Source organism: Eleutherodactylus coqui, chromosome 5, assembly GCF_035609145.1.
Source record: "Eleutherodactylus coqui strain aEleCoq1 chromosome 5, aEleCoq1.hap1, whole genome shotgun sequence".
Taxonomy (NCBI): domain Eukaryota; kingdom Metazoa; phylum Chordata; class Amphibia; order Anura; family Eleutherodactylidae; genus Eleutherodactylus; species Eleutherodactylus coqui.
In genome coordinates, this window is record NC_089841.1 from 246253302 (window position 1) to 246274803 (window position 21502).

Genomic DNA, 21502 nt, shown 5'->3' on the forward strand with positions numbered 1-21502 from the left:
GCTGCGGGCCGTGTGTGTCTTCCCTTCTTCGCGGACGGATCTTCTTTCTTCGGCCCGACGGATGTGCTCGGCACGCCGGCTGCGTGCCGCACGCATGCACCAGGCACATCCGCCAGGCCAAAGCAAGAAGATCCGGCCGGGAAGAAGGGAAGACACGCGCGGCCTGCAGCAGGTGAGTATATTCTGATTTTAGGTCTCCCGCGGATCCGGACGGCTTCCATAGGCTTCAATAGAAGCCTGCGGGAGACCCGCAATTGAATGGAGCATGTCCGAATTTTTTCCTGCATGCGGATCCACGTCTGCAGGGAAAAATGACATCCGCAGGTATTTAACTACCTGCGGTTGTTTAATGCATCCTTATGGGGCGTGGATCCGCGTGCGGGAAAAACGCTGCAGATTTTAAATCAGAATTTGCAAGTGGACATGAAGCCTTACTGTTATAGTAGGAGTTGCTCTCTGGAATGAGACCAAGTAATCCGTTTGTTTCTGCAGTACAATGACTTAATGAAGAAGAAGAGGATAGTGGAGAATGACAAGTCAAAGATTTTGGACACTATTCAAGAACTTGATCAGAAAAAAAATGAGGCCTTGAACATTGCTTGGCAAAAGGTAATTAATGCTGGCGCTCGGCTCTGGACTTTGTTACGTCGGGGTACTTGATATAGTTTTATGCTATTACCGTTCTCCATAGTAAGTATGCAACACAAAAAGATAGCAAATAGCACTGGAATTCCAAACACCTAAAAGTGAGTATGCGGCACTCAGCGCTGCCCGTCTTAACAGCAGGACGTCTTCTATTTTAAATTTCACATGAAATAAAGACTTTGGTTTTTATCAAGACCCGCAGTGGTGAGTGCCACCTATTCGCATCTTCCACTGGCCATTCTCCATACTAGGCCTTCACCCAGGTGATGTAACGATGCCGCTTCTATTTTTCCAGGTGAATAAAGACTTTGGTTCTATCTTTTCAACACTCTTACCTGGATCAAATGCCATGCTGGCCCCTCCGGAAGGGCGGGGTGTACTAGAAGGACTGGAGTTTAAAGTTGCTTTGGGCAGTACATGGAAGGAAAATCTGACAGAACTAAGTGGAGGGCAACGGTAAGTATTGTTCTCTAAAAACGAAGACCACAAATTGCCAAGACTAGGTTTCACGTAACGTCTCATCCCCTTAGTCATCACACATAAACAGCGGTCCCTAATGAGCCGCCTTCTGGTGCACATGCCTTTTTATGGCACTGCATTGGAATACTCACGTAGGTCTATTGTGCCAACAGGAGCAGAAGCTCAGCTTTCTGATGACAGCCAGGCTCCGGCGTCACCTGCTGGGAGCAGAGAAACCTCTGATCCCTGCTGTTTAACGCTTTACATACAGCAGTCAATGCTGACGGAGGGGGACACCCCGTGTCACCTATCGGATCCCTGCAATGTGACTACAGGGTGCCACAATAGGTTATGGCACCTGGAGGCTTTTAGATAGTGAGTACGGGTCAGTGGACAACAGCCAGGCCAGGACACTCATTTGTCTGAAACCAGCTTTGTATATCTGTATGGAGACACATATTAGAAAAAAACTTTGACAGTGAGGGGGATCAGTGAGTGGAACGGGTTACCACAGGAGGTGGTGAGTTCTCCTTCAATGGAAGTCTTCAAACAAAGGCTGGACAAATATCTGCCTAGGATGATTTAGTGATCCTGCACTGAGCAGGGGGTTGGACCCGATGAGCCTGGGGGTCCCTTCCAGCTCTACCAGTCTGATTATATCAGTTGTGCCATGTATGTAATTTGAAATATAGAATAACTGTCTTCTCTGTTCCGAGATCCATGCCATTAACCCTCTCTAATTAGCTTGAAGTATTTTTGTCCAATATTCTGTTATCTAAACCCTGGGTGTATCTTATAGTTGGGTGCGTCTTCTATTCCTAAAATGTTTTTGTGTATATTGTTTTTCAGCTCGCTTGTGGCATTGTCTCTTATTCTTGCCATGTTGCTCTTCAAACCTGCCCCAATTTATATTTTGGATGAAGTTGATGCTGCCTTGGATCTTTCTCATACCCAGAACATTGGTCAGATGCTTCGTACGCACTTCAGACAGTCGCAGGTGTGTGAAACAGTAGCCATTCCATTTATACTGTATATTGACATATTGTCGCCTCTGTTGGGTCGAACGGAACACATTTGTTCAACTATAAGGCCTCATGTCCACGGGCAAAAGAAGAATTAAAATCCAGTGGATTTTAACTCTTCTGCCCGCGGATCCGCACCCCATAGGGATGCATTGACCACCCGCGGGTAGATATATACCTGCGGATGGTCAATAAAAGTGATTTTAAAAAAAATGGAGCATGAAAAAATCTGGACCATGCTCCATTTTCATGCGGGTCTCCCGCGGGGACGGCTCCCGCAGGCTTCTATTGAAGCCTATGGAAGCCGTCCGGATCCGCGGGAGACAAAAATCGGAATTTACTCACCCGCTCCGGATCTTCCCTTCGCCGCGGCTTCATCTTCTCTCCGTCGCGGCCAGATCTTTTTTCTTCGGGCCGGCGCATGCGCGGGGCACGCACCGACGTGCCCTGCGCATCCGCCGGGCCGAAGAAAGAAGATCCGGCCGCGACGGAGAGAAGATGAAGCCGCGGCGAAGGGAAGATGCGGAGCTGGCGAGAGGTGAGTTAATTCTTATTTTTATGCCTCATGTCCGCGGGGCCGGAGGGACCCGCTACGGATTCTCTATAGAAAATCCGTAGCGGGCCTGATTTTCCCCGTGGACATGAGGCCTAAGCCACTCTGAGGGTTAAATCTGATGTAGAAAAAAACTGATGCATATGCCGGTCTCTAAGAGGGGCTTGGCTCAAATGTGCTAATTTTGCGCAAAATCTGTATCTAATGTAGATGGCCAAGCAGGGTTTGCATGGAGTGTGATCTGGAGCAGATCCTACTCCATACAATACAGGTGCCAGCTGTTTTTCTGGTAGCTGGCACCTGCTGCCAACAGCCACAGTGGGAGTCGAATGCCCCCTCCCCAGCACATATATCTATATTCCACAACACTTCTGCTGGATTCACAACCTGATTTGTTGTTTGTGTTGGTTGGCTTCACGGTGATTGCTGGTTTGTGTTGGCTGGCTTCACGGTGATTGGTGGTTTGGGTTGGCTGGCTGGCTTCACGGTGATTGGTGGTTTGGGTTGGCTGGCTGGCTTCACGGTGATTGGTGGTTTGGGTTGGCTGGCTGGCTTCACGGTGATTGGTGGTTTGGGTTGGCTGGCTGGCTTCACGGTGATTGGTGGTTTGGGTTGGCTGGCTGGCTTCACGGTGATTGGTGGTTTGGGTTGGCTGGCTGGCTTCACGGTGATTGGTGATTTGGGTTGGCTGGCTGGCTTCACGGTGATTGGTGGTTTGGGTTGGCTGGCTGGCTTCACGGTGATTGGTGGTTTGGGTTGGCTGGCTGGCTGGCTTCACGGTGATTGGTGGTTTGGGTTGGCTGGCTGGCTGGCTTCACGGTGGTTGGTGGTTTGGGTTGGCTGGCTGGCTGGCTTCACGGTGGTTGGTGGTTTGGGCTGGCTGGCTGGCTGGCTTCACGGTGGTTGGTGGTTTGGGCTGGCTGGCCGGCTGGCTTCACGGTGATTGGTGGCTTGGGCTGGCTGGCCGGCTGGCTTCACGGTGATTGGTGGCTTGGGCTGGCTGGCCGGCTGGCTTCACGGTGATTGGTTGTTTGTAGAGATGAGCGAGCCTACTCGGCCACGCCCCTTTTTCGACCGAGTACCGCGATTTTTGAGTACTTCCGTACTCGGGTGAAAAGATTCGGGGGGCGCCGTGGGTGAGTGGGGGGGGAGAGAGGGGGCTCTCTCCTGTTCCCCGCTGCTGCCTCCGCGCCGCCATACCTCCCCCCCTGCCCCCCGAATCTTTTCACCCGAGTACTGAAGTACTCGAAAATCGCGGTGCTCGATCAAGTAATTACTCGAAATGAGTAGGTTCGCTCATCTCTAGTTGTTTGGGTTGGCTGGCTCCCGGTGACTGGTTGTTTGGGTTGGCTGGCTCCCGGTGACTGGTTGTTTGGGTTGGCTGGCTCCCGGTGACTGGTTGTTTGGGCTGGCTGGCTCCCGGTGGTTGGTTGGGTTGGCTGGCTGGCTCCCGGGGGTTGGTTGGTTGGGTTGGCTGGCTGGCTCCCGGGGGTTGGTTGGTTGGGTTGGTTGGCTGGCTGGCTTGCTGGCTGGCTCCCGGGGGTTGGTTGGTTGGGTGGGTTGGTTGGTTGGCTCCCGGTGATTGGTTGGGTTGGCTGGCTGGCTCCCGGTGATTGATTGGTTGGCTGGCTCCCGGTGATTGATTGGTTGGCTCCCAGGGGTTGGGTGGGTTGGTTGGCTGGCTGGCTCCCAGGGGTTGGGTTGGTTGGCTCCGGTTGGTTGGTTGGTTGGCTCCGGTTGGTTGGTTGGTTGGCTCCGGTTGGTTGGCTCCGGTTGGTTGGTTGGCTCCGGTTGGTTGGTTGGTTGGCTCCGGTTGGTTGGTTGGTTGGCTCCGGTTGGTTGGCTCCGGTTGGTTGGCTCCGGTTGGTTGGTTGGCTCCGGTTGGTTGGTTGGCTCCGGTTGGTTGGCTGGTTCCGGTTGGCTGGTTCCGGTTGGTTGGCTCCGGTTGGTTGGCTCCGGTTGGTTGGCTCCGGTTGGTTGGTTGGCTCCGGTTGGTTGGTTGGTTGGCTCCGGTTGGTTGGTTGGCTCCGGTTGGTTGGTTGGTTGGTTGGTTGGTTGGCTCCGGTTGGTTGGTTGGTTGGCTCCGGTTGGCTCCCGGGGGTTGGTTGGGTGGGTTGGTTGGTTGGGTTGGCTGGTTGGGTTGGCTGGCTCCCGGGGGTTGGTTGGGTGGGTGGGTGGGTGGGTTGGTTGGGTTGGCTGGCTCCCGGGGGTTGGTTGGGTGGGTGGGTGGGTTGGTTGGGTTGGCTGGCTCCCGGGGGTTGGTTGGGTGGGTGGGTGGGTTGGTTGGGTTGGCTGGCTCCCGGGGGTTGGTTGGGTGGTTGGTTGGGTTGGCTGGCTCCCGGGGGTTGGTTGGGTGGGTGGGTGGGTTGGTTGGGTTGGCTGGCTCCCGGGGGTTGGTTGGGTGGGTGGGTGGGTTGGTTGGGTTGGCTGGCTCCCGGGGGTTGGTTGGGTGGGTGGGTGGGTTGGTTGGGTTGGCTGGCTCCCGGGGGTTGGTTGGGTGGGTGGGTGGGTTGGTTGGGTTGGCTGGCTCCCGGGGGTTGGTTGGGTGGGTGGGTGGGTTGGTTGGGTTGGCTGGCTCCCGGGGGTTGGTTGGGTGGGTGGGTGGGTTGGTTGGGTTGGCTGGCTCCCGGGGGTTGGTTGGGTGGGTGGGTGGGTTGGTTGGGTTGGCTGGCTCCCGGGGGTTGGTTGGGTGGGTGGGTGGGTTGGTTGGGTTGGCTGGCTCCCGGGGGTTGGTTGGGTGGGTGGGTGGGTTGGTTGGGTTGGCTGGCTCCCGGGGGTTGGTTGGGTGGGTGGGTGGGTTGGTTGGGTTGGCTGGCTCCCGGGGGTTGGTTGGGTGGGTTGGTTGGTTGGTTGGTTGGCTGGCTCCCGGGGGTTGGTTGGGTGAGTTGGTTGGTTGGCTGGCTCCCGGGGGTTGGTTGGGTGAGTTGGTTGGTTGGCTGGCTCCCGGGGGTTGGTTGGGTGAGTTGGTTGGTTGGCTGGCTCCCGGGGGTTGGTTGGGTGAGTTGGTTGGTTGGCTGGCTCCCGGGGGTTGGTTGGGTGAGTTGGTTGGTTGGCTGGCTCCCGGGGGTTGGTTGGGTGGGTTGGTTGGCTGGCTGGCTGGCTCCCGGGGGTTGGTTGGGTGGGTTGGTTGGCTGGCTGGCTCCCGGGGGTTGGTTGGGTGGGTTGGTTGGCTGGCTGGCTCCCGGGGGTTGGTTGGGTGGGTTGGTTGGTTGGCTGGCTGGCTCCCGGGGGTTGGTTGGGTGGGTTGGTTGGCTGGCTGGCTCCCAGGGGTTGGTTGGGTGGGTTGGTTGGCTGGCTGGCTCCCAGGGATTGGTTGGGTGGGTTGGTTGGCTGGCTGGCTCCCAGGGGTTGGTTGGGTGGGTTGGTTGGCTCCCGGGGGTTGGGTGGCTGGCTCCCGTTGGTTGGTTGGTTGGCTGGCTCCCGTTGGTTGGTTGGGTTGGTTGGGTTGGCTGGCTGGCTCCCGGTGGTTGGTTGGGTTGGTTGGTTGGTTCCCGGGGGTTGGTTGGCTGGCTCCCGTTGGTTGGTTGGCTCCCGTTGGTTGGCTCCCGTTGGTTGGCTCGTTGGTTGGCTCGTTGGTTGGTTGGCTCCCGTTGGTTGGTTGGCTCCCGTTGGTTGGTTGGTTGGCTGGCTCCCGTTGGTTGGTTGGGTTGGTTGGCTGGCTCCCGTTGGTTGGTTGGGTTGGTTGGGTTGGCTGGCTGGCTCCCGGTGGTTGGTTGGTTGGGTTGGCTGGCTCCCCGGCTCCCGGTGGTTGGTTGGTTGGGTTGGCTGGCTCCCGGTGGTTGGTTGGTTGGGTTGGCTGGCTCCCCGGCTCCCGGTGGTTGGTTGGTTGGGTTGGCTGGCTCCCCGGCTCCCGGTGGTTGGTTGGTTGGGTTGGCTGGCTCCCCGGCTCCCGGTGGTTGGTTGGTTGGGTTGGCTGGCTCCCCGGCTCCCGGTGGTTGGTTGGTTGGGTTGGCTGGCTCCCCGGCTCCCGGTGGTTGGCTGGGTTGGCTGGCTCCCGGTGGTTGGTTGGTTGGGTTGGCTGGCTCCCGGTGGTTGGTTGGGTTGGCTGGCTCCCGGTGGTTGGTTGGTTGGGTTGGCTGGCTCCCGGTGGTTGGTTGGTTGGGTTGGCTGGCTCCCCGGCTCCCGGTGGTTGGTTGGTTGGGTTGGCTGGCTCCCGGTGGTTGGTTGGTTGGGTTGGCTGGCTCCCGGTGGTTGGTTGGTTGGGTTGGCTGGCTCCCGGTGGTTGGTTGGTTGGGTTGGCTGGCTCCCGGTGGTTGGTTGGTTGGGTTGGCTGGCTCCCGGTGGTTGGTTGGTTGGGTTGGCTGGCTCCCGGTGGTTGGTTGGTTGGGTTGGCTGGCTCCCGGTGGTTGGTTGGTTGGGTTGGCTGGCTCCCGGTGGTTGGTTGGTTGGGTTGGCTGGCTCCCGGTGGTTGGTTGGTTGGGTTGGCTGGCTCCCGGTGGTTGGTTGGTTGGGTTGGCTGGCTCCCGGTGGTTGGTTGGTTGGGTTGGCTGGCTCCCGGTGGTTGGTTGGTTGGGTTGGCTGGCTCCCGGTGGTTGGTTGGTTGGGTTGGCTGGCTCCCGGTGGTTGGTTGGTTGGGTTGGCTCGCTCCCGGTGGTTGGTTGGGTTGGCTGGCTCCCGGTGGTTGGTTGGTTGGGTTGGCTGGCTCCCGGTGGTTGGTTGGTTGGGTTGGCTGGCTCCCGGTGGTTGGTTGGTTGGGTTGGCTGGCTTCCCGTGGTTGGTTGGTTGGGTTGGCTGGCTCCCGGTGGTTGGTTGGGTTGGCTGGCTTCCCGTGGTTGGTTGGTTGGGTTGGCTGGCTCCCCGTGGTTGGTTGGTTGGGTTAGCTGGCTCCCCGTGGTTGGTTGGTTGGGTTGGCTGGCTCCCCGTGGTTGGTTGGTTGGGTTGGCTGGCTCCCTGTGGTTGGTTGGTTGGGTTGGCTGGCTCCCCGTGGTTGGTTGGTTGGGTTGGCTGGCTCCCCGTGGTTGGCTGGTTGGGTTGGCTGGCTCCCCGTGGTTGGCTGGTTGGGTTGGCTGGCTCCCGGTGGTTGGCTGGTTGGGTTGGCTGGCTCCCGGTGGTTGGCTGGTTGGGTTGGCTGGCTCCCGGTGGTTGGCTGGTTGGGTTGGCTGGCTCCCGGTGGTTGGCTGGTTGGGTTGGCTGGCTCCCGGTGGTTGGCTGGTTGGGTTGGCTGGCTCCCGGTGGTTGGCTGGTTGGGTTGGCTGGCTCCCGGTGGTTGGCTGGTTGGGTTGGCTGGCTCGCTCCCGGTGGTTGGTTGGTTGGGTTGGCTCGCTCCCGGTGGTTGGTTGGGTTGGCTCGCTCCCGGTGGTTGGTTGGTTGGGTTGGCTGGCTCCCGGTGGTTGGTTGGTTGGGTTGGCTGGCTTCCCGTGGTTGGTTGGTTGGGTTGGCTGGCTCCCGGTGGTTGGTTGGTTGGGTTGGCTGGCTTCCCGTGGTTGGTTGGTTGGGTTGGCTGGCTTCCCGTGGTTGGTTGGTTGGGTTGGCTGGCTCCCCGTGGTTGGTTGGTTGGGTTGGCTGGCTCCCCGTGGTTGGTTGGTTGGGTTGGCTGGCTCCCCGTGGTTGGTTGGTTGGGTTGGCTGGCTCCCCGTGGTTGGTTGGTTGGGTTGGCTGGCTCCCCGTGGTTGGCTGGTTGGGTTGGCTGGCTCCCCGTGGTTGGCTGGTTGGGTTGGCTGGCTCCCCGTGGTTGGCTGGTTGGGTTGGCTGGCTCCCGGTGGTTGGCTGGTTGGGTTGGCTGGCTCCCGGTGGTTGGCTGGTTGGGTTGGCTGGCTCCCGGTGGTTGGCTGGTTGGGTTGGCTGGCTCCCGGTGGTTGGCTGGTTGGGTTGGCTGGCTCCCGGTGGTTGGCTGGTTGGGTTGGCTGGCTCCCGGTGGTTGGCTGGTTGATTGAGTTGGCTGGCTGGCTCCCGGTGGTTGGCTGGGTTGGCTGGCTCCGGTTGGTTGGTTGGTTCCGGTTGGTTGGTTGGTTCCAGTTGGTTGGTTGGTTCCGGTTGGTTGGTTGGTTCCGGTTGGTTGGTTGGTTCCGGTGGGTTGGTTGGCTCCCGTTGGTTGGCTCGTTGGTTGGCTCGTTGGTTGGTTGGCTCCCGTTGGTTGGTTGGTTGGCTGGCTCCCGTTGGTTGGTTGGGTTGGTTGGGTTGGTTGGCTGGCTCCCGTTGGTTGGTTGGGTTGGCTGGGTGGCTCCCGGTGGTTGGTTGGGTTGGCTGGCTGGCTCCCGGTGGTTGGTTGGTTGGGTTGGCTGGCTCCCCGGCTCCCGGTGGTTGGTTGGTTGGCTGGCTCCCCGGCTCCCGGTGGTTGGTTGGGTTGGCTGGCTCCCCGGCTCCCGGTGGTTGGTTGGTTGGGTTGGCTGGCTCCCGGTGGTTGGTTGGTTGGGTTGGCTGGCTCCCGGTGGTTGGTTGGTTGGGTTGGCTGGCTCCCGGTGGTTGGTTGGTTGGGTTGGCTGGCTCCCGGTGGTTGGTTGGTTGGGTTGGCTGGCTCCCGGTGGTTGGTTGGTTGGGTTGGCTGGCTCCCGGTGGTTGGTTGGTTGGGTTGGCTGGCTCCCGGTGGTTGGTTGGTTGGGTTGGCTGGCTCCCGGTGGTTGGTTGGTTGGGTTGGCTGGCTCCCGGTGGTTGGTTGGTTGGGTTGGCTGGCTCCCGGTGGTTGGTTGGTTGGGTTGGCTGGCTCCCGGTGGTTGGTTGGTTGGGTTGGCTGGCTCCCGGTGGTTGGTTGGTTGGGTTGGCTGGCTCCCGGTGGTTGGTTGGTTGGGTTGGCTGGCTCCCGGTGGTTGGTTGGTTGGGTTGGCTGGCTCCCGGTGGTTGGTTGGTTGGGTTGGCTGGCTCCCGGTGGTTGGTTGGTTGGGTTGGCTGGCTCCCGGTGGTTGGTTGGTTGGGTTGGCTGGCTCCCGGTGGTTGGCTGGTTGGGTTGGCTGGCTCCCCGTGGTTGGCTGGTTGGGTTGGCTGGCTCCCCGTGGTTGGCTGGTTGGGTTGGCTGGCTCCCCGTGGTTGGCTGGTTGGGTTGGCTGGCTCCCCGTGGTTGGCTGGTTGGGTTGGCTGGCTCCCCGTGGTTGGCTGGTTGGGTTGGCTGGCTCCCCGTGGTTGGCTGGTTGGGTTGGCTGGCTCCCCGTGGTTGGCTGGTTGGGTTGGCTGGCTCCCCGTGGTTGGCTGGTTGGGTTGGCTGGCTCCCCGTGGTTGGCTGGTTGGGTTGGCTGGCTTCGGTGGTTGGCTGGTTGGGTTGGCTGGCTCCCGGTGGTTGGCTGGCTCCCGGTGGTTGGCTGGCTCCCGGTGGTTGGCTGGTTGATTGAGTTGGCTGGCTGGCTCCCGGTGGTTGGCTGGGTTGGCTGGCTGGCTTGGCTGGCTCCGGTTGGTTGGTTGGCTGGCTCCCGGTTGGTTCCGGTTGGTTGGTTGGTTGGTTCCGGTTGGTTGGTTGGTTGGTTCCGGTTGGTTGGTTGGTTGGTTCCGGTTGGTTGGTTGGTTGGTTCCGGTTGGTTGGTTGGTTCCGGTTGGTTGGTTGGTTCCGGTTGGTTGGTTGGTTGGTTCCGGTTGGTTGGTTGGTTCCGGTTGGTTGGTTGGTTCCGGTTGGTTGGTTGGTTCCGGTTGGTTGGTTGGTTCCGGTTGGTTGGTTGGTTCCGGTTGGTTGGCTGGTTGGTTCCGGTTGGTTGGCTGGTTCCGGTTGGTTGGTTCCGGTGGGTTGGTTGGTTCCGGTGGGTTGGTTGGTTCCGGTGGGTTGGTTGGTTCCGGTGGGTTGGTTGGTTCCGGTGGGTTGGTTGGTTCCGGTGGGTTGGTTGGTTCCGGTGGGTTGGTTGGCTCCCGTTGGTTGGTTGGTTGGGTGGGTTGGCTGGCTCCCGTTGGTTGGTTGGTTGGGTGGGTTGGCTGGCTCCCGTTGGTTGGTTGGTTGGGTGGGTTGGCTGGCTCCCGTTGGTTGGCTGGTTGGGTGGGTTGGCTGGCTCCCGTTGGTTGGCTCCGGTTGGTTGGGTGGGTTGGCTGGCTCCCGTTGGTTGGCTCCCGTTGGTTGGTTGGTTGGGTGGGTTGGCTGGCTCCCGTTGGTTGGCTCCCGTTGGTTGGTTGGTTGGGTGGGTTGGCTGGCTCCCGTTGGTTGGGTGGGTTAGCTGGCTCCCGGTGGTTGGTTGGGTGGGTGGGTGGGTTGGCTGGCTCCCGGTGGTTGGGTTGGCTGGGTGGGTTGGCTGGCTCCCGGTGGTTGGGTTGGCTGGGTGGGTTGGCTGGCTCCCGGTGGTTGGGTTGGCTGGGTGGGTTGGCTGGCTCCCGGTGGTTGGTTGGTTGGGTGGGTGGGTTGGCTGGCTCCCGTTGGGTGGGTGGGTTGGCTGGCTCCCGGTGGTTGGTTGGGTTGGCTGGCTTCCGTTGGTTGGTTGGGTTGGCTGGCTCCCGTTGGTTGGGTGGGTTGGCTGGCTCCCGTTGGTTGGTTGGTTGGGTGGGTGGATTGGCTGGCTCCCGTTGGTTGGTTGGTTGGGTTGGCTGGCTCCCGTTGGTTGGTTGGGTGGGTTGGCTGGCTCCCGTTGGTTGGTTTGGCTGGCTCCCGGTGGTTGGTTGGTTGGGTGGGTTGGCTGGCTCCCGGTGGTTGGTTGGTTGGGTGGGTGGGTTGGCTGGCTCCCGGTGGTTGGTTGGTTGGTTGGGTGGGTTGGCTGGCTCCCGGTGGTTGGTTGGTTGGTTGGGTGGGTTGGCTGGCTCCCGGTGGTTGGTTGGTTGGTTGGGTGGGTTGGCTGGCTCCCGGTGGTTGGTTGGTTGGTTGGGTGGGTTGGCTGGCTCCCGGTGGTTGGTTGGTTGGTTGGGTGGGTTGGCTGGCTCCCGGTGGTTGGTTGGTTGGGTGGGTTGGCTGGCTCCCGGTGGTTGGTTGGTTGGGTGGGTTGGCTGGCTCCCGGTGGTTGGTTGGTTGGTTGGGTGGGTTGGCTGGCTCCCGGTGGTTGGTTGGTTGGGTTGGCTGGCTCCCGGTGGTTGGTTGGGTGGGTTGGCTGGCTCCCGGTGGTTGGTTGGGTGGGTTGGCTGGCTCCCGGTGGTTGGTTGGTTGGTTGGGTGGGTTGGCTGGCTCCCGGTGGTTGGTTGGTTGGTTGGGTGGGTTGGCTGGCTCCCGGTGGTTGGTTGGTTGGTTGGGTGGGTTGGCTGGCTCCCGGTGGTTGGTTGGTTGGTTGGGTGGGTTGGCTGGCTCCCGGTGGTTGGTTGGTTGGGTGGGTTGGCTGGCTCCCGGTGGTTGGTTGGTTGGGTTGGCTGGCTCCCGGTGGTTGGTTGGGTGGGTTGGCTGGCTCCCGGTGGTTGGTTGGTTGGGTGGGGTGGGTGGGTTGGCTGGCTCTCATTGGTGGGGTGGGTTGGCTGGCTCCCGTTGGTTGGTTGGTTGGGTGGGTTGGCTGGCTCCCGTTGGTTGGTTGGGTTGGCTGGCTCCCGTTGGTTGGTTGGGTTGGCTGGCTCCCGTTGGTTGGTTGGGTTGGCTGGCTCCCGGTGGGTGGGTGGGTGGGTTGGCTGGCTCCCGTTGGTTGGTTGGGTTGGCTGGCTCCCGGTGGTTGGGTGGGTGGGTGGGTTGGCTGGCTGGCTCCCGGTGGTTGGTTGATTGGGTGGATTGGCTGGCTCCCGGTGGTTGGTTGGTTGGTTGGGTGGGTTGGCTGGCTCCCGGTGGTTGGTTGGGTGGGTTGGCTGGCTCCCGGTGGTTGGTTGGTTGGTTGGGTGGGTTGGCTGGCTCCCGTTGGGTGGGTGGGTTGGCTGGCTCCCGTTGGTTGGTTGGGTGGGTGGGTTGGCTGGCTCCCGTTGGTTGGTTGGGTGGGTGGGTTGGCTGGCTCCCGTTGGTTGGTTGGTTGGGTGGGTTGGCTGGCTCCCGTTGGTTGGTTGGTTGGGTGGGTTGGCTGGCTCCCGTTGGTTGGTTGGTTGGGTGGGTTGGCTGGCTCCCGTTGGTTGGTTGGTTGGTTGGGTGGGTTGGCTGGCTCCCGTTGGTTGGTTGGTTGGGTGGGTTGGCTGGCTCCCCGTGGTTGGCTGGTTGGGTTGGCTGGCTCCCCGTGGTTGGCTGGTTGGGTTGGCTGGCTCCCCGTGGTTGGCTGGTTGGGTTGGCTGGCTCCCCGTGGTTGGCTGGTTGGGTTGGCTGGCTCCCCGTGGTTGGCTGGTTGGGTTGGCTGGCTCCCCGTGGTTGGCTGGTTGGGTTGGCTGGCTCCCCGTGGTTGGCTGGTTGGGTTGGCTGGCTCCCCGTGGTTGGCTGGTTGGGTTGGCTGGCTCCCCGTGGTTGGCTGGTTGGGTTGGCTGGCTCCCCGTGGTTGGCTGGTTGGGTTGGCTGGCTCCCCGTGGTTGGCTGGTTGGGTTGGCTGGCTCCCCGTGGTTGGCTGGTTGGGTTGGCTGGCTTCGGTGGTTGGCTGGTTGGGTTGGCTGGCTCCCGGTGGTTGGCTGGCTCCCGGTGGTTGGCTGGCTCCCGGTGGTTGGCTGGTTGATTGAGTTGGCTGGCTGGCTCCCGGTGGTTGGCTGGGTTGGCTGGCTGGCTTGGCTGGCTCCGGTTGGTTGGTTGGCTGGCTCCCGGTTGGTTGGTTGGTTCCGGTTGGTTGGTTGGTTCCGGTTGGTTGGTTGGTTCCGGTTGGTTGGTTGGTTCCGGTTGGTTGGTTGGTTCCGGTTGGTTGGTTGGTTCCGGTTGGTTGGTTGGTTCCGGTTGGTTGGTTGGTTGGTTGGTTGGTTGGTTGGTTGGTTGGTTGGTTCCGGTTGGTTGGTTGGTTCCGGTTGGTTGGTTGGTTCCGGTTGGTTGGTTGGTTCCGGTTGGTTGGCTGGTTGGTTCCGGTTGGTTGGCTGGTTGGTTCCGGTTGGTTGGCTGGTTGGTTCCGGTTGGTTGGCTGGTTCCGGTTGGTTGGTTGGTTGGGTGGGTTGGCTGGCTCCCGGTGGTTGGTTGGGTGGGTTGGCTGGCTCCCGGTGGTTGGTTGGTTGGTTGGGTGGGTTGGCTGGCTCCCGTTGGGTGGGTGGGTTGGCTGGCTCCCGTTGGTTGGTTGGGTGGGTGGGTTGGCTGGCTCCCGTTGGTTGGTTGGTTGGGTGGGTTGGCTGGCTCCCGTTGGTTGGTTGGTTGGGTGGGTTGGCTGGCTCCCGTTGGTTGGTTGGTTGGGTGGGTGGGTTGGCTGGCTCCCGTTGGTTGGTTGGTTGGGTGGGTGGGTTGGCTGGCTCCCGTTGGTTGGTTGGTTGGTTGGGTGGGTGGGTTGGCTGGCTCCCGTTGGTTGGTTGGGTGGGTGGGTTGGCTGGCTCCCGGTGGTTGGTTGGTTGGTTGGGTGGGTTGGCTGGCTCCCGGTGGTTGGTTGGTTGGTTGGGTGGGTTGGCTGGCTCCCGGTGGTTGGTTGGTTGGGTGGGGTGGGTGGGTTGGCTGGCTCTCATTGGTGGGGTGGGTTGGCTGGCTCCCGTTGGTGGGGTGGGGTGGCTGGCTCTCGTTGGTGGGGTGGGGTGGGTTGGCTGGCTCTCGTTGGTGGGGTGGGGTGGGTTGGCTGGCTCTCGTTGGTGGGGTGGGGTGGGTTGGCTGGCTCCCGTTGGTTGGTTGGTTGGGTGGGTTGGCTGGCTCCCGTTGGTTGGTTGGTTGGGTGGGTTGGCTGGCTCCCGTTGGTTGGTTGGGTGGGTTGGCTGGCTCCCGTTGGTTGGTTGGTTGGGTGGGTTGGCTGGCTCCCGGTGGTTGGTTGGTTGGTTGGGTGGGTTGGCTGGCTCCCGGTGGTTGGTTGGTTGGTTGGGTGGGTTGGCTGGCTCCCGTTGGTTGGTTGGTTGGGTGGGTTGGCTGGCTCCCGTTGGTTGGTTGGGTGGGTTGGCTGGCTCCCGTTGGTTGGTTGGGTGGGTGGGTTGGCTGGCTCCCGGTGGTTGGTTGGTTGGTTGGGTGGGTTGGCTGGCTCCCGGTGGTTGGTTGGTTGGTTGGGTGGGTTGGCTGGCTCCCGGTGGTTGGTTGGTTGGGTGGGGTGGGTGGGTTGGCTGGCTCTCATTGGTGGGGTGGGTTGGCTGGCTCCCGTTGGTGGGGTGGGGTGGCTGGCTCTCGTTGGTGGGGTGGGGTGGGTTGGCTGGCTCTCGTTGGTGGGGTGGGGTGGGTTGGCTGGCTCCCGTTGGTTGGTTGGTTGGGTGGGTTGGCTGGCTCCCGTTGGTTGGTTGGTTGGGTGGGTTGGCTGGCTCCCGTTGGTTGGTTGGGTGGGTTGGCTGGCTCCCGTTGGTTGGTTGGTTGGGTGGGTTGGCTGGCTCCCGTTGGTTGGTTGGTTGGGTGGGTGGGTTGGCTGGCTCCCGTTGGTTGGTTGGGTGGGTGGGTTGGCTGGCTCCCGTTGGTTGGTTGGTTGGGTGGGTGGGTTGGCTGGCTCCCGGTGGTTGGTTGGTTGGGTGGGTTGGCTGGCTCCCGGTGGTTGGTTGGTTGGTTGGGTGGGTTGGCTGGCTCCCGGTGGTTGGTTGGTTGGTTGGGTGGGTTGGCTGGCTCCCGGTGGTTGGTTGGTTGGGTGGGGTGGGTGGGTTGGCTGGCTCTCATTGGTGGGGTGGGTTGGCTGGCTCCCGTTGGTGGGGTGGGGTGGCTGGCTCTCGTTGGTGGGGTGGGGTGGGGTGGCTGGCTCTCGTTGGTGGGGTGGGGTGGGTTGGCTGGCTCTCGTTGGTGGGGTGGGGTGGGTTGGCTGGCTCTCGTTGGTGGGGTGGGGTGGGTCTCGTTGGTGGGGTGGCTGGCTCTCGTTGGTGGGGTGGGGTGGGGTGGCTGGCTCTCGTTGGTGGGGTGGGGTGGGGTGGGGTGGCTGGCTCTCGTTGGTGGGGTGGGGTGGCTGGCTCTCGTTGGTGGGGTGGGGTGGCTGGCTCTCGTTGGTGGGGTGGGGTGGCTGGCTCTCGTTGGTGGGGTGGCTGGCTCTCGTTGGTGGGGTGGCTGGCTCTCGTTGGTGGGGTGGCTGGCTCTCGTTGGTGGGGTGGCTGGCTCTCGTTGGTGGGGTGGCTGGCTCTCGTTGGTGGGGTGGCTGGCTCTCGTTGGTGGGGTGGCTGGCTCTCGTTGGTGGGGTGGCTGGCTCTCGTTGGTGGGGTGGCTGGCTCTCGTTGGTGGGGTGGCTGGCTCTCGTTGGTGGGGTGGCTGGCTCTCGTTGGTGGGGTGGCTGGCTCTCGTTGGTGGGGTGGGGTGGCTGGCTCTCGTTGGTGGGGTGGGGTGGCTGGCTCTCGTTGGTGGGGTGGGGTGGCTGGCTCTCGTTGGTGGGGTGGGGTGGCTGGCTCTCGTTGGTGGGGTGGGGTGGCTGGCTCTCGTTGGTGGGGTGGGGTGGGGTGGGGTGGCTGGCTCTCGTTGGTGGGGTGGGGTGGGGTGGGGTGGCTGGCTCTCGTTGGTGGGGTGGGGTGGGGTGGCTCTCGTTGGTGGGGTGGGGTGGGGTGGCTCTCGTTGGTGGGGTGGGGTGGCTTGGCTCGGCTCTCGTTGGTGGGGTGGGGTGGGGTGGCTGGCTCTCGTTGGTGGGGTGGGGTGGGTTGGCTCTCGTTGGTGGGGTGGGGTGGGGTGGCTTGGCTCGGCTCTCGTTGGTGGGGTGGGGTGGGGTGGGGTGGCTTGGCTCGGCTCTCGTTGGTGGGGTGGGGTGGCTTGGCTCGGCTCTCGTTGGTGGGGTGGGGTGGCTTGGCTCGGCTCTCGTTGGTGGGGTGGGGTGGGGTGGCTTGGCTCGGCTCTCGTTGGTGGGGTGGGGTGGGGTGGCTTGGCTCGGCTCTCGGTGGGGTTGGCTGGCTGGCTGGCTCTCGTTGGTGGGGTGGGTTGCTTGCTTGCCTTGTGTGTGCTCAGACGAGTAGTCAGTTACTCAAAAGAACTGAAGCTCTTTCGAGCATCCTTAAGCTAGCATGCTCGCTCATCTCTAATGGTGGTTGCTAGTGATGGCAATCGGGGGGTGGGGGATTCTGACAGCACCCAGGGCTGCCATTTGCAGATTGCTTTTTTATTTTTGTATTAATTAAAGGTTATTAGAGACTCCCACTCCCTTTTCATATTTTCAATAAATAAAATAATCCCATTTGTTTCTATTTCTGTAAGAATCCGATCAAAGTAATACATTATTTATCCCTCATGTTGAATGTCAGAAGAAAAAAAACAGTTGCATTTTTTTTTTGCCACCGTGTCTCCAAGAAAACAGGGGAAGTGTCCTTAAGGGGTTAAGAGTAACAAGATGCCCCACGATTACAAATTTGGCGGTTTCTGCATCACAGTTTAAACTGTGTCCTCGAAAATAAGCCCTACCTTGATTTGGGGGGGGGGGGGGCTTTTTTTTTTGGAGGTTTGAAATATAATCCCTACCCGGAAAATAGAATACATTAAAAAAAACATACATTACCTAGCAGCTGCGGTCTAGGTTCCATAACTCCGCCGCACTTCCTGCATACCTCGGCTGCCGACAGAACATCACTTGCTGCTCGGGAGATTCGTAAATTCCACCTCCAGGAAGCAATGGCTCTGACTTGGTTTAGCGAGATCTGCTCTCAGCCAGTCGGAGCCATTGCTTCCTGGAGGTGGGATTTATGAATGGAAAGTGGATGATCTGTCGTCGGCTGAGGAGTGCAGGAACCTCCAACAGTGGGAGAGACCCAGACTGCATCGGCTAGGTAAGGAAAATAAGACCTAGTGCCTCGTTTGGGGCAAAAATTAATGACGGTCTTATATTCAGTGAAACATGGTAGTAAGGATATATATTTTCTTGGATTTATCGTACCTGTTTTCTTTTATATCGTCTAGTGTTAACCTTTGATTTGCTGACACTTTTTATGACTGACCAATTCTAAACCCTTCTCGTAAAGTTCGTAGTTGTATCCCTGAAAGATGGGATGTTTAACAACGCCAACGTCCTGTTCAAGACCAAATTTGTGGATGGAGTGTCTACAGTCGCCCGGTTTGCACAGAATCCGAACGGAGGAGGATCCGCCGGCCAGCAGAGAGCGGACAAGAACAAGGCAAAGGAAAAAAGAAGCCGCATGCAAGTAGATTAGTAAGGGATCCTTAGAGACTTTAATGGACTCCACAATGTCGGCCAATCAGGGCTGAATACGACCGAACATTTCCTCTATTTATCTTTGTGCTTAGAATTCCTTAATGACTGTCTTATTTCATCACTTGTATATATTATCAAAGAAATGTTTATTGTATCACAATATGAATTTTACAATATATGAAGGCTAAATGTATGCATTTACCTGCAATGCTCTGCTCATATGTAGTCGACTTGAAAGCTAGCACTCTAATAAAAATACAAGAAGAAAGCGTCTCTTGTTGGACTGATGAGTACCAAAGGGTTCAGTATACGGAGCTGCTCACTTAAGTGCTGTGACTATTAGGGTGCCAGAAAAGCCACTATCTGGTGGCTGCCCGTTCCTCTTCTATGCCCGAAGGTGATTGCTGAACGCTGCTGGGCCGAAGGAAGCTGCCGATTTCTGGTGGCAGAATGCGTAGCCTAGTTTTATTTCAACAGACTTTAAAATAGAATTATTCTCGCCTTCCTGGCTGCTGGGCCGGCGCCGCACAGTGTTACTAGGTCTCTGATCATCGCTACTGTGAACTATAAAGCAGTGCAGTCCAAGAGTTTGTGACTGTTTATACTCTGGAAACACCTACAAACTGACACTTCTCTTTATGTATGAAGAAATGGGAATTAACTGTTTAACTGGACCTTCCAGATGAGTCGTGCGGAGCCGTTATCGGTCGCAAATGAAATGTATAACAAATCAAACTGCAATGTCGTTTAGCAGGTCGCGTATTCAAGTTCTGCAGTAAGGGTATATTAACATATCTGACACGTAGTTACAAGTGGATCTGCGACTAGTATGTGTCCTAGGATATATGGGATATACCAGTGGAGGAGCGCCAAAAACTAGCGGTAGCAAAACTCTTCTATATTGCAAGAAAACTGATATCCAGCCAGTGCTGCGCTGATTCCTCAACCCCTTCATGGAGGGATTTTAAGGAGAATATCCCATGGTAAGAGTTGGTTGACAAAGACATAGCTTAAAAGTAAAGCAGGACACAAATACCATAAGATACGGTCCAAAGGATTGGATGCATTTAGCTTGGCACAACTGAACTTGCACATTAGGTAAAGTGAGTGTGCAAGAGAAATGATATGGAGGGTATATCCTAGTCACAAAGGGGTGATCCATGAAATAATCATAAGGCATGGATCTGGGTAACTGTTACAATACAATGTAGAACTACAATAGTAAACGTTAAGTTGTTCATGGATGGGTAAGGTACAGTAATCACTAAACTGTGGGTTGAGCTCATTGAAAGCACAACGGACTATTCTCAGCCAGTGTTCCCCACTCCAGTCCTCAAGGATCCCAACAGGTCATGTTTTTAGGATTTCCTCAGTATTGCACAGGTGATTGTAATTGTCTGCCTCAGACATTGCCACAGGTGTTCTTTCCCTAAGATATCCTGAAAACATGACCTGTTGGTGGTCCTTGAGGCCTGGAGTTGGGGACCCCTGCTCTAAGGGACTAAGTGGGTAATTCCTTGGACTTTCAGACTAATTTATCTGTTTACTCAGGATGCTGGTTGCTCTATATATTGGACACTGTGAGGGAGCGCCAAGTTGCTCCACTGATGTATTTGTACAGCGGTTGTGTGATTTCTCTCAGAGAACAAAGTAAACTTGTAGATATACCTTTTAATGGCCAACAAATGCCTTTTCAGCGCACAGAATTTGTACTGCAAATGAACAAGCCAACGGTTAGATAATGAAGCAGTGCTGCTAGCTTACGTTTGTTTCATTAATCGGAAAGAAGAGGTAGTGGAGGAACTGTTGACCAGAAATGTAACCGACATGAAAGGCTCCTCTATATACAAGAGTGGAAGAATTTTTCCAAGAGGGGGAACCCCCCCCCCCCCCCCATCCCTTTAACAAATGTACCTGCTTGTGCAACAGATGAAGCTGCATCCATGATTAGTCGATAGCATGGATTTATAGCCCATTTAAAATCTAGACCTGGCATAATGGCAGTCCACTGTGTGACCCACCGGCAGCACCTTGTTGCTAAACATTTGTGACCGATTGCATGATTCTCTGCGCTTTGTAATTAATGCTAAGATAAAAGCACACTCTTTGAACAAACATCTTTTCTGCAAGCTCTGTCAAGACCATGAGGAGGATTTCGATAGTCTACTCCTCCACACCGAAGTGAGGAAAGAGCTTACCACGCTTCTACAAACTTTTTGACACTGTAGCAGTTTCTTCGGCTGATTGACCCAAGCCTTTGTGATGTAATCAAACTACAGCGTCTTGACTGACTATCTCACACACATATTTGACAAGCTTCGAAAGGTTAGCACAAAGCTACAAGGAGACAAAATGAATTTCATTAAGGCTAAAAGGTATGATCTCTTCCTTCATTGCCAAACTGGACGTTCTTACCAATAACCTGAGTCAACACGAGCTGTCAGTTTCCGAGTCTTCAAGAAATTGTATGTGAAGTCAGACAAACTTCAAGATGCAGACCTAAGGCCCATTTAGCTCCAATCATTCTTGCTCAAAGCAGTCTTTTCAGTGAGAATCGTTGGGTCTAACTGCACGCACATCATGCAGTTTTTGTGCACGAGTCGTTCAATTCTAGTTTTCTTGAATTGAGCGATGAACTAGTCAGCGGTGCAGGCTGTTATCACAGTGGGCAGCGCTGATAAGATTCTTACACTGTGTCCCGCTGGTAGTTCAGAGCAGGATGACTGCTGTAATCGGAGAATACAGCCGTTTGCTTCTTCAGGACAGCTGTATTGTTCACCGAGTGAGAGCAGCGTGATCCTGCTCCACCTGCAGAGCTCTCTAGTAGCTTAGCTACTATAGACTATGCAAAGACGATTGCTCAAAACTGTCACTTAAAACTGTCAGGTGACTTTATGCAGTGATTATTTTATTTTTTTTCCCTGTGGAGGTAGGGGGAAAAAAATTACACGTATATGACCCCATTCAAAAGAATGGGGTTCATATTTGTGCATCTCGCATCGCACTAATCTCGGGTAAACTAACTTTTGAATTAATGCAACTGGTGTGGCTGATCTGGATAGTCTCATTACTGTCAGCTTAAGCCCGCCCCCCCCCCCCCCAGTCCAAACCGCCCACAGGCGAGCGCAATATCGCCCCGAGAAACTCAGCAATGTGCTTTACTCGCAGGTGCAAGGCAAATTTTCAGGCAAAAACACCTTGTATCACTTCTGTGAAATTCTGATCCTCTTGCACAGTAAAAAAAAACAAAAAACTGAAGAATTTCCCACTAATTTCAATCGGAAACCTCGCGAGCCATGCAATGCATTTAAGGTCCCAATGAGCGATGCCTTCAGACTCACAGTACTACTGCCGGGCACTGGCCTAACTACAGCTCCAGAGAGAACTATAGGGCAGGAGGAAGCACATCTAACAGCGCCGGGCAGCTCGCTGCTCCACTGAGTCTTGTCCTAGGCCAGCGTAATAAGGGACCAGCCCCGCCTGGAGGTGGGACTACTAAGCACTGGCCCAATAAGGGAGCTCGCTGGCTTAGACTTCAGCCAGTACAGTTCCCCATTGGTTCACCTCTCTACAGTGACTCCTACAACTTGGAGCAGCAACAGCGGGACTATAAGTACCCCCCACCCTCGGGCTCCTCCGCATTGTACAATTGGGATTCTGGATGTGAACACAATGGTTTTTTTTTGTTTAAAGCAAAACCGCAAACAAAAGAACCCCAGGTGTTACCAATAGCCTTCAACGGTAAAAACGAGTAATCGCCCAAAATAGGACATGCAGCGACTTTCTCTCGTAGCGATGCTGTGACATTGAGTTCAGAAGTGTTCTTCACATGTCCAGGTTCCATCCATGTCGCTATCGGACGGGACTTGAGCGTCTGAATATGCACTAAAAGCAGATTAGTGCCTGAATGGTGTCCAGGGTGAGCATTTAATTAATTATTGCTGCGGTTACCACAAAATGCTGTGGTTTTA

General features: G+C 57.5%; 1 protein-coding gene across 3 annotated transcripts in view; it reads left to right on the forward strand.

The window, feature by feature from the left end:
• Window positions 1-17799, forward strand: part of SMC2 (structural maintenance of chromosomes 2) — a 46051-nt gene extending 28252 nt beyond the window's left edge. For all 3 annotated transcript variants that reach the window (XM_066604421.1, XM_066604423.1, XM_066604422.1), the window contains 4 exons: window positions 493-609; window positions 941-1101; window positions 1954-2101; window positions 17341-17799. In XM_066604421.1, coding sequence (XP_066460518.1) covers window positions 493-609; window positions 941-1101; window positions 1954-2101; window positions 17341-17529 — 615 coding nt within the window. In that variant the 3' untranslated portion in view covers window positions 17530-17799. The remainder of the gene's footprint in view (window positions 1-492; window positions 610-940; window positions 1102-1953; window positions 2102-17340) is intronic.
• Window positions 17800-21502: the final 3703 nt, after the last annotated feature.